This window comes from Ambystoma mexicanum, chromosome 4q, assembly GCF_040938575.1.
Source record: "Ambystoma mexicanum isolate Mex_15411 chromosome 4q, UKY_AmexF1_1, whole genome shotgun sequence".
Classification (NCBI taxonomy): domain Eukaryota; kingdom Metazoa; phylum Chordata; class Amphibia; order Caudata; family Ambystomatidae; genus Ambystoma; species Ambystoma mexicanum.
In genome coordinates, this window is record NC_090928.1 from 1043250734 (window position 1) to 1043263710 (window position 12977).

Genomic DNA, 12977 nt, shown 5'->3' on the forward strand with positions numbered 1-12977 from the left:
ACCCTATAAATAAATAAACAATTACAATTACTAACCAGCAGCTTTCCGCATTGTGAAAGAATGCACCTTTCATTATGTCTGTAACGTCTGGCCATTTGATCTCTCCTGAATATATTTAAATGTTGAAAACACAAAAACCTAGCCAATTACATAGTAAAGCAAACCAGAATTGTATTGTCTGTTTTGAAGTTCGATAGCAGAATTGTCTTTTGATGTTTAATGAAAGTTCTCATTTCCTGGAGCAATTACTACCTAATGGTATGCCAATGTTATAAAACAAAAGAGCAGGGAGGCAAGGACTCCATACTAAATTCTATATCTAATCTCATGGTCAAATAGTTATTTATATAGCACTTTTGGCACAGCTCTTTTGGAAAAGTGCTGTACGTAAAAAATATTTATCTCAAATATCACCAAACTGAAGTCGGCACTCCTTTATCGACCTCGAAAGGATGAAAGGCTGAGTTGGCCTTGCTGGGATTCGAACCTACAGATCACGTACAGATCGCAGCAACGAGTGGTCAACCAGCTGAGCTATCTTATTGGCCAACATCCTTCAGAGGTCGGTTAACTGAGTATCGACTGAGGTATAATAATCACAGTGCTTAGATGTTGGACGAACGATGTATGAAGCGCTACATAAAGTTAAATACCGATCTGGATTACACAGGGACAGGTTCTGCTGAGTTTCTATTTCAATTACAAATGTACCTTTCATTTGTTTGTTTTAACAGAGCGCTTGCACTTCCTGGAGAGACAGGTTTTGGATGTTTTAATTGTAGTCTTGAAGATTTGAGAGGCACCTGTGATTGGAGTAATGACAATTGCTCTCCCTTGAGCAAAGACTCTGCTGCCACGGACCATTTATAGTAATGTACCCCATTGACTGCAAGGTTGAATGGATGCTTACTCATCGTTTTACACACTGTTTTTATAATTGGAGTGTAGATTAAATTATAAGTGTAAAATGATCTGCCTCTGCATGATTATTCACACAGCACAGGAACTCTGAAAAATATATTTGTGAAATGCTGGTCTGCTTTCACTGCAAAACAAAATTCTTTGTTACAAAATGTTAATTCTCAATTGCAACTTAGTTTTCCATCTCATTAATATTACAATCCTAAAATGTTAGAAAAATAAATATGCACAGTGGTTCTGTTTGCTCCATGAGCATCAACACAGCAGAAGCTCAATGGAAAGCAACCATTCCTTTTATCACAGTGTGAAGTTTCTTTTTTGAAGGGCTTCAGAGAAATCCATTATGTTCCAGAGGCTTTTATCCACGGCTTGCAATTACATTCATGTAGATAAAAATAAAAGGAGCGTTCTGGTGTGTGCCAAGTAACCTGATCCTTTGCAAAGCCCTCTGCTCTAAACTTGTGTGTAAAAGTACACAGGAAAATAATAATTCTGTCGTATTTACAAGATTTTCATCCGTAAAAAGGCCTGGTACGCACCTTATCCAGAGGCCTGGCTGTGTGCATACACCACCCAGGGTGGATTTGCATTACTCCTATTATTGGAAAGGTTGTTTGCCAAGAAGGGATTCATCACCAACAAACTGATATATAGTTATTGCGATCCTACAAGCATTTGAAGATAATCTTCAGAAACTATAAACCAATATCACACATACTTGGTAACCTGGAGAAACTCACCTCAGTGTAAAAGCGTAAATAACCAGAAGTGAAGCCCACAACAATGCACGTCCAGTCAGGGCGACCAGTAGAACTCCTAATATAAAGAGAAAAATATTTATTTAGCCATATAGGTTTAAAGTACACTTAAAGCCAGTTAAAATTACCAGTAAAGCGATTAACTGTTTGAGACTTACCGTTTCTGACTTGCTAGGGGAATGCACAGTGCACAGCTAACACATTCACTGGAAACAACATGAAATGACATTGTTACTTCTCACTGTGAGTGAATGCTATTTTTTTATTACATAGCTTAAATTACTTTTTTGGTGCCCCCAAGAACAACACGCCTTCATATAAATCATTTATTCATATTTATATTTCTACCCGCACACCAATCAAGCATTCTAACCCAGTAGGGTTCCCCTTTGCCATCACGTTCACCTTTCTAATATATTCTATTCTTTTCATAGCATAAGAAACGCAGTCCCAGGACCACTATTTATTTATTTATTGCATTTATGTCACGCCCAGACCTGGTGGTATCACAGTGTTTGTACAGTGCATAAGTAGAAGAATAAGAAATTGCAGGCAAGGGGCAAGGTTAATCGTATTTGTCAAACAACCAGTTTTTAACAAGTTTTCTGAAGGTTTGATAGGAGGGTTAATTTCGGATGTTGGAGGAAAGTATGTTCCACAGGGTGGGAGGTGTGACACAAAATCTGGCACAGCCTGCACGTTTGCTTTTGAATCTTGGAGTAAGCAGGGCAAGGCTGGAGGAGGATAGTAGGGGGCGCACCAAGGGTTTTGTGTTGATGAAGGAATTGTGGTAGCAGGGCACCTCATTGTAGACACATCGGTGAGCGATTGCCAACGTTTTGAACTCGATGCACGTTTTAATGGGGAGGTTCTTGAATTGGAAGGCATAATCTTACCCAATACAAAGAGTATTCCAACTCGCACAACTCGAAACACAACCAGAGAGCCTACAGAACTCGTAGAGCAACCTACAAACATTAATACAGACCGAATACTAAAAATTATTATTGACACTTTTACCAACAGTATGGTGACAAACTGATGGGGGCATAGAGTGTGGGGCACAGGGAGTTGAGTCGAATCTGAAGAGTTTGTCACCTTCGCCAAGAGGGTGCCACCCTCTTTAGTACAAGGGAGGTGAGCCCACTAAGCTTAGCACCCCCTATGGGACAGGGTAAGCAGGATCCCTCTGAAGGTGAGGGGACAGGGAGAGACCAACACCTTTATGGGGTCGAGTTCTAAATGTTCGAATTAAGTAGCCTATTAATTGCATGTCTCTGCTGTCCATGCAGGGCTAGTTAAGTTTCGGCAGTAGTGACCAGGTTATTCCGCCTTCCTCAGGATCAAGATCCAGTTTTTTTTTTTTAATAACTCTGTTTATTAAATCAAGAGCAATACATAATGACATTAAACACACACAATAGGTCACATGACAAAGTTCTACATACAGCGTTTCGTAACATGAGGCACTTTCAGGCTATCTTGAGGGCAACACAGGGGGTCACAAGGACATATCACACAGAGTCTGAGTCCATTAGTGTATCTAGGAGCATCGTAGGGTTGCGACGGCCCTCAGCTGCAGGCAATCATCAAGAGTCCTACCATTTCCCCATAGCTTGTGGAACTTCCCAGGGCATCCTCTAGCTTTATAAATGAGTCTTTCCATGGATGCACATCTGTCAACTTCATTAAACCATCTGTTTGCATTCAACTTATCAGTCGAGCCCCAGGTTGCAGCGGTTTGCTTCTTCTCCGCACCCAGTGCAACCACCAGAAATGTCTTCTCGTGATAAGTGAAGTTCGTTTCGCCCCATATGCCCAGCAATATCAGTTTCGGATCATGTGGAACTGGGGACCCCAAGACAGTAGAGATGTTGTTAATACATTTCCTCCAGAAACTTTGAAGTACATCACATCCCCACACCATATGAAAAGAAGTACCATCTGTTCTTTTACAACTCAGACATTCATTGCTGTTCACCCACCTCCAACATGTCATTGCTGTTCGAGAATAGTGCACTTGGTGCACTATTTTGAGTTGAATCAGTCTTAGCTTAGCATCAATACCAATATCTTGGGGAAACTTTAGTGCCTCCACCCTTTCCTCAGTTTCCAGTGGACCCAGGTATCTCTACCATTTCTCCCTTAGCCTAGCCAGTTCATGTGTTCCAAAGGAATTGAGGACCCGATATACTGTGGAGATAACCTTGGTCGGTATGCTCTCCGGAAAAACATTGGTCTCGAGGGGGGAACATTTGGGATCTCACCCAGATTAGGGAATTGGGCGTTAATGGTGTGTGTTAGCTGCAAATGTCTGTAATGGTCGCACGTTTGGATCCCAAATGTCCCTCTCAGGGCATCGAAATCCAGGAGGTGCCCGTCTTGGAGCACATTTGCAAGTATGCGTATGCCCTGTCTCTCCCAGGTCGTTAAGTGCCCCATTTTCTGGATTTCAGGGAGGTGTTTATTATGCCACAATGGTTGCGCGAGTGTCGGTTTTCCTCTCCACCCGATATGTTGGCGAGTCTCTCTGTGATCAAGATCAAGATGTTAGGACGACCCCTGACAAACAAGATGATTAAAAAGAACTGATCTCAGTGGGGGCCTTGTATAGAAGTCAACCATTGCTAGTGTGCTGGCCTATTGTGAGGTTATATGGCACCCTCCACTGAGTGAAATTCTGTATAAACATATAGGAATATCATTCAATCGTTTATGGACATACAGACTGTTACCAATAAACACACCGAAAGTGATCCTGAAACTACCAAGAAGTGAGAGAGAGATAAAATCACACACCCTTAAGTGATGTGTGGGGCACCTCTGTAACTACAGAGGGGCTGGACCTCTGTGTGTGATAGTTAAGTGAATGTAAATGGCATTACACTTAACATCTGTGGGTGGCTGTACCAGCTGGCTCTGTTTGGCGCCTAGTGGCTAGAGCTTGTGATGGTGTGCTATGCAGCTAACCAACCAACGGAAATAAGAGGCAATAGGGATGTTATGAGTTAAAGCTTGCTGTCAGAAAAGTAAATTAAGTCATTTACATGTGTGACAAGGTTGCATGGCCCTAGCAGACAAAAAGATATAAATACATGTGCCCCATTTAGGTAATCGACCCAATGAATACACTTCAATGGGCAATTAGAAAGGTGCTGTCGCAAAGAGCTGGTGTTAGCATGCTCGTCTAATTCAGGAGTGAGTTAGAGTTACCTGCCAACGCAAACACATGGAATTGTGAGAACAGGGCTAGAGAGCTGGTAGGAAAAGACAGACTTCGGAAAGTGGGCATGTTATGCTCCAGCAATTATGCTTTGAATTACCTCTGTCGGCCAGGCAGTCTTAAAGTGATGGTGGAAGGGTGCTTTAAACGTTGGCGCTACTTGTAGCAATATGTAGCTTCTATGGGCCATCGGTACAGTAAATTACCTATAGGAGTAGAAACTGAGTGCGTCAGTAGTATCAACGGTTACGTCTCTACATCAGGTAAAAGGTCTGCAAGCCTGGAGGATGATTATTAGTACAGCTTACCTGCCTGGAGGAGCCCACAGAAGAAAATGTTTTGGTCTCTGCAGCGAGCTACGGAGTAAACCGTGTCTAACATTACTCAAAGTCGCGGGACAGCTAGTCACATGCAGAATAAATCATGTTCCCTGTTAGCTGGGCCGGAAAAATTGGCGCCCTTCTTAGAGTGGCACTGCTCTCATATCTAGTTTAGGGACCTAGTTAAGAAGTAATCCAGTATGCACCATTAGGGTCCTAGTATGCACTGCTCTCATTTCGGGTATGGAAACCTTGTGGGTAAGTAGCACAATAGGAAATATATAGGTCCATGGTTGGTTCATGTAGCTATCAAATAGCCAGAAAGTAGCACAATATGAAATATATAGGTCCATGGTTGGTTCACGTAGCTATCAAACAGCCAGAAAGGGGCGTAGGACTAAACAAAAACACTGCACTCTATAGTGACGGGCAAGAAAGAAAAAGGGTGGGATGCGGCTGGCTGGTAGAATATACGTCCTAAGTGTCATGCAAAGGGAATGGTCTGAAAATGGAATCCTAATCTTGGTGAGCGTATTTCTCATCACTCTGCCACTTCACCCAAATGCTGACATCTCTTCATATAATCCTCTCTTCACGCTGTTAAGGCGATGTATCCATTGTGCCTTTACACTCTTTATTGGCATTTAATAAGAACAACCCGAGAACCTGCATTTCCTTCCTCCCTCCCTCCCTCCCCCGCCCCTGTAAACCCCCAATACCCTACCCCCAACACGCTTAATAACTTTAATTTTAACAATATCAACAAAGTCAATCCCCCCCCTTCCAGTGTCCGAATGTGCCCTCCAGGCTTCCATTCCCTCCATCGGTCACATCATATCATCCTCCATCGTCCCTGTTTTCTCTGTGGGTTGGGTGAATCCACTGCCTATTCCCAAGTCCATGTCTTCCCCATTCGTCCTTACCCTCCCACCCCTCCCATCCCTACCTGTGCTTCTTCAGGGCGGTCATAGGTCATTGTCCTTTGACAGGTCATTTAGCAATTGGGTCCAATGGATCGTTATATCCTCCCTGTCCGTCTCCGGGTCCACATCCTGCAAAACCATCAGTTCCGCTAGAACCCACCGCCGCACATCTTTCCGCCATAAATTAATCGCCGGGCTTGTGGGCTTTTCCATGCTATCGCCATTTGGCATTTAGCCAGTATCAACAGAAACCAGCCCATTCTATTCCGTATTTTGTACCTTTTTCCCCCTGGTAACTTACCTCATAGACATGTTTCCAGACACCGTTCCCATTTGGTCCCCAATAACCCATTCACTCCTTTAAGGACCTCATCCCAGTACTCAGCTATTATCCTGCAGTCCCATATCATATGCCATATGCCAAAACCCTGCCTGTGCTGTGCTACACCTAGGACATTCATCCAATAGCTCCCTGTTCATTGCGTGGAGCACCACCGGAGTCACATATGTCCTATGCAAAATATTAAATTGAACCAGCTGGAAACGGGCATTCCTTGATGTCTTCCAGACCAATTCCCAGACCTGTGCCCATTATTTCTCTGGTATTTGACGTCCCATGTCCGCCTCCCACTTCTCCTTAACCTTCAATTCCCCCTCTGAGTTGCCCTTCCGCAGGGCTTTATAAATCTGCGAAATGCCCGCCCTACCTCCCGTCTGATCTAGCAGCACTCTGAGCACCGGACAAGACTCCGGCTCCTCTGGAATTCCTGCCCATATATCCGCTAACCTACAAATCACTGCCCCATACGCTAAGAAGAGCCCCTATGGTAGGTCAAACGTCCGGCACCATTCCTTGCAGGTAAGTAGTTTCCCATCTTCAAAGAGGTCCCCCACTGTCTCACATCCTTCTCCCGGAGCCTCTGTATTCCTACCCTCCCAATCGCCAGACAGAGCTTCTGATCGACACCCCATGGGAGGTTGCCCTCATACCGTCCTCTAACCCCCTGCCACCGACATACTTCCTCGACGTTTCGTTCATCGCCTCAAACACTACGATTCTACCCCCATCACCCAATGGGTGCCAAAGCAATTCGACTGGCCTTTAACTCGGCGGCAGATCCCCCATCAATCCCTTAAGGGTCTCCCCTCCCGGTTGGTCCCATCCAAGCACCGACTGCAATTGTGCTGCCACAAAGTATTTTTCATAATCCGGGAAGCCCAGTCCCCCTTCCTCTCTGGTTCTCCGTAATATGTCCAAGGACACCCTCCTCCTCCCCATATCCCACAACAGCTCCCTAATCTTAACGTCCAACATTTTAAAAAATACCTTTTTGGCCACGTATGGTATATTAGTAAAAAAATAGAGCAACCATGGCAGAATCACCATTTTGCATAGCGCCACCCTGCCAATCAGAGAAAGGGGCAGAACCCTCCAGAATTGGACAGAGTCTCCTATTTTAGATAGTGCCCTCCCTGTTTTGTGTACAACCATATCTACCATCTCATGGAATACCCGTAGCCCCAAATACTGAAATGAATCCATCTCCTACTTTATCCCCATCTCCGGCAACTCCTCCAGTGGACAATCCTGTAACCCCCCTAGCGGGAACAACACCGATTTCCCCGGATTAATGCAGAAACCCGACGTGTCAAAAATGTCACAGTACCTCTAACAACTCTGGAAGGTACACTTGGGATCTACCACATACAACAGCAGTCATCCGCATACAGGGACACTATATGCTTTTTGACCACCAACTTCAATTCCGGCATCTATCATTTCCTGCTGCAAGAACGCTGCCAAGGGTTCCAGGGCCAGGGCAAACAAAATTGGGGAGGATGCACACCCCTGCCACGTCCCCCTTTCCAATTCCCACGTTTCAGACACCCAATCGTTAGTCCTCACCATCGCCAGTGGTTTTTTATATAAGAGGGCCAACCATCTACAAATGTTTTCCCCAAACCTGAACTCGTGCAACACCCAGAACAGCCATCTCCACTTCAAGGAGTCAAACGCCTTCATGGTGTTGAACTAAGCTATTGCCATCTCACGTCTCTGATTTCACTAGATCCATAACGTGAATCAAACAAAAAATATTACCGGATGTATTCCTTCCCCCGATGAACTCGCACTGGTCTAGATGGACCAAACCCGGCACCACTCCCGCGAGCCGTTCAGCCAGGATCTTCCCCAAGATTTTCCCATCCACATTAAGCAGGGAGATGGGTCGATACGCTGCGCAGTCCCTCGGGTCCTTCCACTCTTAAGATCACCGTGATCACTGCTTCCCTCATCGACTCTGGGAGACAACCATTCTGAAAAGCCTCCTCATACACTTTTTGGAGCTGTGGCACCAGGAGGTCAGCAAACACTGAATAAAACTCTACTGGGAACCCGTCACTGCCCGGCGCTGTACCTCTCCTCATTGTACGGATTGCCCAGCGAATGTCCCCCTCCTCGAACGGGGCCTCGAATTCCTCCCGTTGGTCCTCCCCCAATTTCAGTAACCTCAACGACTCCATAAGGTTCTCTACATCAATCTCTACGTATCCACCCTTGCTTGCATACAACTCCTTGTAGAATGCCACAAAAGTTTCATTAATCTCTTTCTGGGTCCCAACTACCTCCCCCATGCTTGACCTAAGCTGGGTTATAACTCGATTTGTGTTTTCCCTGCCGACCAACCAAGCCAACAGCTTACCCGCCTTATCCCCTTCCCCATGCAATCTAACATCCTGTCTACTGCTGTCAAAAAGCGACAGCTCTGACAGGGTACCCTGATAGAGTTCCAGCTTCCGCGCCACGGCCTCCCCCACCTCCGCGCCCCTCGCCGCCTCCCTATCTAGTTCAGCCACCTGAGCCTCTGTCCGCTGCAGCGTACCTAGGAGCTGCTTACACATCCCTACGGTCATAGATAGGCATTTCCCTCTCATAGTCGCCTTCAAGGCCTCCCACAGCACTCCCCTAGATTCCACCGAACCCTCAATACGCTCTGATCCCTTCTCTAAGCTCACCAACAAATGCCCCATCTTCTGGACCTCATCTTCCACCGTACTGACCCTCTGCTCCACTTCCATCACCCTCTCACATACTTTGCGAAGGTCAGCCCTCACCAAGGAAACATCCACCCCCACCTCTTTGATGCTCTCCTCGAGAGTGGCCTTGGAGACCTGTATTGCCTCCATTAGCGAGTCCAAAGTCACTGCACCGGCCTCCCCTCCTGTGGGTCTCTCCCCCGTCTGTCGCTTGGGTCCATCCTGTCTGTGCACTCTGTCCTTCGCCTCCGCATATTTTTTCATTTGCTGCTGGCTTTTGCCCATGGTGGATTTGGCGGCGGACCTCACCCCCCCTGCCGCCGCGTCCTCAATACCCTTCAGTACTGGTATCCCAAAGACTAGTGCACGTTGCCACTCCTTGTGCCACCACCGAAGGCCTACTCCAAACTGGACCAGCTCCTGCTGGTATCCCAGCACAGTACTGTAGGCCCTTATCAAGGTGCACTCTCTGAAATCCAGTGTCCGCTAACCTTAGAGGGGCCACCAGTCCCCGGGTATCCAAACCCCTGCTTAGGTTCCTTGTGGGGGTTCCTGCAGCAATCCCTGGTGTCGGGCCACCCGGCTTTCTCTCAGCCGGGTCCCCTAACCCAGGATGTGGGAATCTTCCGGCCCCTCCTCTCTTCTCCCCCTACTCTGCAGCCTCTTCAATCACTGGAGGCTTCCACTGCTCCAGTCCTGATGACACTTCGCCAGAACACCTCTTTCTGTCCAACGTGGGGGGCAGCTCGCACTTCTCACCTGCCTTGTGCCAGCACCACCCACTACCTGGGGTGTCTTGGGGGGCCACTCCTGACCCCACCACCCGTCACAAACAGCAGGCTATCACCGGTGAGATTCGCCAAGGGGATGCGCTTGTGTCAGCTCTCCCTCAGCCCCTCCACCGCCTCCGGATCTTCTGTGCCGTACCTTCTTCGGGAGCACGGCTCCCCGGCTCCTGCTTCAGGGCCACACAGTAATCTGCCGGCCTCGGCCCCCGCTTCAACACCAGTATGCCGATGCCGGACCCCAGCCGTCAGGGGCCGACCACCTCTGCCCCGGGGAATGGGAGGACCCGACCGCTTCTCCAGTCCCGGGCGGCGCTCCTCTACGCCGTCTCCCTCCTTCCGCCACTAAACTCTTCTGTCACGTCGGAGCCGGACCGCCGTCCTTGCTCCTCTCCTCCACCAGTCGGGCGTGCGGTATGTTTCTCCCATGTCTGGGCACCAAGCAGACCGCCTCTCTCATCTGTAGTCCGCCACCGGGGCCATCTTGAGCGCGCTTCTTCCTGCCAGCCGCCAAAACTTCGCCGTGGGTTAAGGGCGGTCCCCAGCGTGTTCACTTCCCAGAGTGAATCATGTAGCTCTCGGATAGTTCAGCTTCCTTCCCCTACAACACCATCACCGCTCATGGGGGTTATCTTTCAGGATTTAGACAGGATTCCTACGGTGGCTTGGGAGCTCTGTAGGTTTACCTGCTCATCGCTCGGCAGTTGGCCACGCCCCCCATTGTGCCTTTTTGTTAACTATGGCCCTATGTGGTTTTGGTGTCTGTTTAAGTCCAATACCTGCCATTTGAGATCCTCTGCTTTGTGTTGTTTTTCAATAAAGTGGTAAACAAGAGGTGCGTAGATGTTCTTACATCAAATTCTTGATCAATGTTCATTTATCTACACGTGGATTGCTCTTGAGGTTAGCCGTTCATAACTTAAACAACACAGGCATTGTATGTAGTAAACCACATGGCATGTCTTATAATTGGACAAAAATCATAGCTCCCATTCTTTTCCATGAACCATTAATGTCGTCGTTTTGGTTGTATATTTACATGCTTGGCATGTCCCACATTGAAAATGTCCCTTTAATGGACGTAGGTCCCAGTTCGCGGTAGTTGCCCTGGTTCCTTTAGTTTTTGAGTAAACTAATTTGTCTCAAGTTCTCAAGTTCTTTGACCGCTTAAATGTGAAGAGGGGTGGAGATGTATTGGGCATGCATGTCTTAATCATAGGCCAGTATTTTTGTATCATCTTTATGATTTGGAAGGAGTTAGTGTTGTATGTCGTGACACGTGAGTCTCTCTTCCTGGTAGCCCTTGTTCTTAGGTTCCAAAAGTGTCTCCCTTGGCACATATCTGGCTCTCTAAAGGGCATGCGTGTCTAACTTCTTACGATAACCTCTGTCTTTCAGGTTTGAGCTTAGTGTGCAGTTCATTGAGAAGCCACCCTCAACACAGGGAGTTCCTTTCCTCCCCACACAAGTGGTTATGCAACAAACTATTTAACAGATTCTTTTTTTTTAGCCCCATCTGAGACCCATATCATGCCCCTTAGACCAGTCTCCCTTGAGCTAACAATGAGCCAAAACCAGGCCAGTGTAAGGGAAATATATTGGTATTTATTTAAATTAAAAGTAAACACTTCAACCGTGGCATAACACAATCAACTTCTCTCAGCCTAAATAAATCACGAAAGTGAGTTAAAAAAGACACAATCACAATTCTTACTTTCTGCAAATTTCACTTCACAAAATAATTACACTGGTCAAATAACAAAGGCACTTATGTAGTGTTGTGCGATTTTGATTTTCCTGCAGGGTTAAAAGGGTAGCAGTAGGATTTCAAGACTGGTCCACACTTTTGGTTTAAAATAAACCCAGGGTGATTTATCGCTTTTATTTCAACCCCCCCCCCTGCTTCGGTCTAGGTTGGAAAGTCAGACAGAAAAAATTTAATTCTTTGGGGCATTTTAGATTGCTGACCCCCCCACCCCCAACCCACCCCCCAACGCCCCTTACTGAATGAAAGGCCTGTGTTGGGGAAGCTGGACAAAAAGGTTGGACTGATTTAAGAACAAAGACACACCTCTTCCTTAAAGAAGTCAGGGTCAGCGGGACAACAAGGATTACCCAATTTATTTATAGGCTCGAGTTTTCAAGGCACTCTGGGAAGTGAGCTTTGTTCATTTTGAATTATAACACAATTGACCCCGTAGTGTTCTGCCAAATGGGGAATTAATTAAATTAATATTTTTGGTAGAATAGGCTAAGGATCTGCACAGTTTGCACCCTGCCCCCTATAAGGGGAAGGGATTCAATGCAACTAGACTCCCCCACCTTTTGGTTTTCCCAGGGCTCAGTTCTATTTACATAGCAAACCTCTGTTTAACCTCACTCCATTCTCAAAGATGGCCTCTCGCTCGCTACCATAGGAACCAGTCAGCTTTGAGGCCTTCCTAGAGATAGACAGCTCCACTCAGGTGCACTCTCAGCAATCTCCTCTGGTGTCTCCTTACAGCTGTCAGATGAACAAGTTACTCTCTTACCGGGTAACGCTCTTTTGATGGGATGGTCCGACGACGTATTCCATATCTATGACAGTAATCACCACAGCTGTGCTGCTTCGGAATATTTTCCGCGTCTGCGTCCTGTGTCAGTGACGTTGATGCGCCGTCCTCGAGGACCTCCTCCGATGGCCGGCGTCACCCGATGTGATAAGTAGGACGCACGACGCCCGTAGCCTCAGTTGTAGTTTTTTCACCAGAACGTGTGCCACCAGTCTTCTGCCAGTCTGACACACAAAGCCTTGCGTAAACGTAAGCTGCAATCGCATAAGAAATTCTGTAGCGGGGAAGGTAGGGAGGGAACGATATGAAATACGTCGTCGGACCATTTCATCGAAAGAACGTTACCAGGTAAGAGAGTAACTTGTTCTTCGAGGGGATTGGGTCCTCCGACGTATTCCATATCTATGACAGACTCCCAAAGCAGTACCAATGCAAGGAGGTGGGAAAAGAATTTAGAAA

At 46.7% G+C, this 12977-nt stretch overlaps 1 protein-coding gene across 1 annotated transcript in view; it reads right to left on the bottom strand.

Annotated features, from left to right (window-relative positions):
• RAB3GAP2 (RAB3 GTPase activating non-catalytic protein subunit 2) overlaps positions 1–12977 on the bottom strand; it is a 2371691-nt gene that overhangs the window by 2085310 nt on the left and 273404 nt on the right. The window contains exons 5-6 of the mRNA XM_069608591.1: positions 1838–1885; positions 1662–1737 (exon numbers count right to left, since the gene is read on the bottom strand). Coding sequence (XP_069464692.1) covers positions 1662–1737; positions 1838–1885 — 124 coding nt within the window. The remainder of the gene's footprint in view (positions 1–1661; positions 1738–1837; positions 1886–12977) is intronic.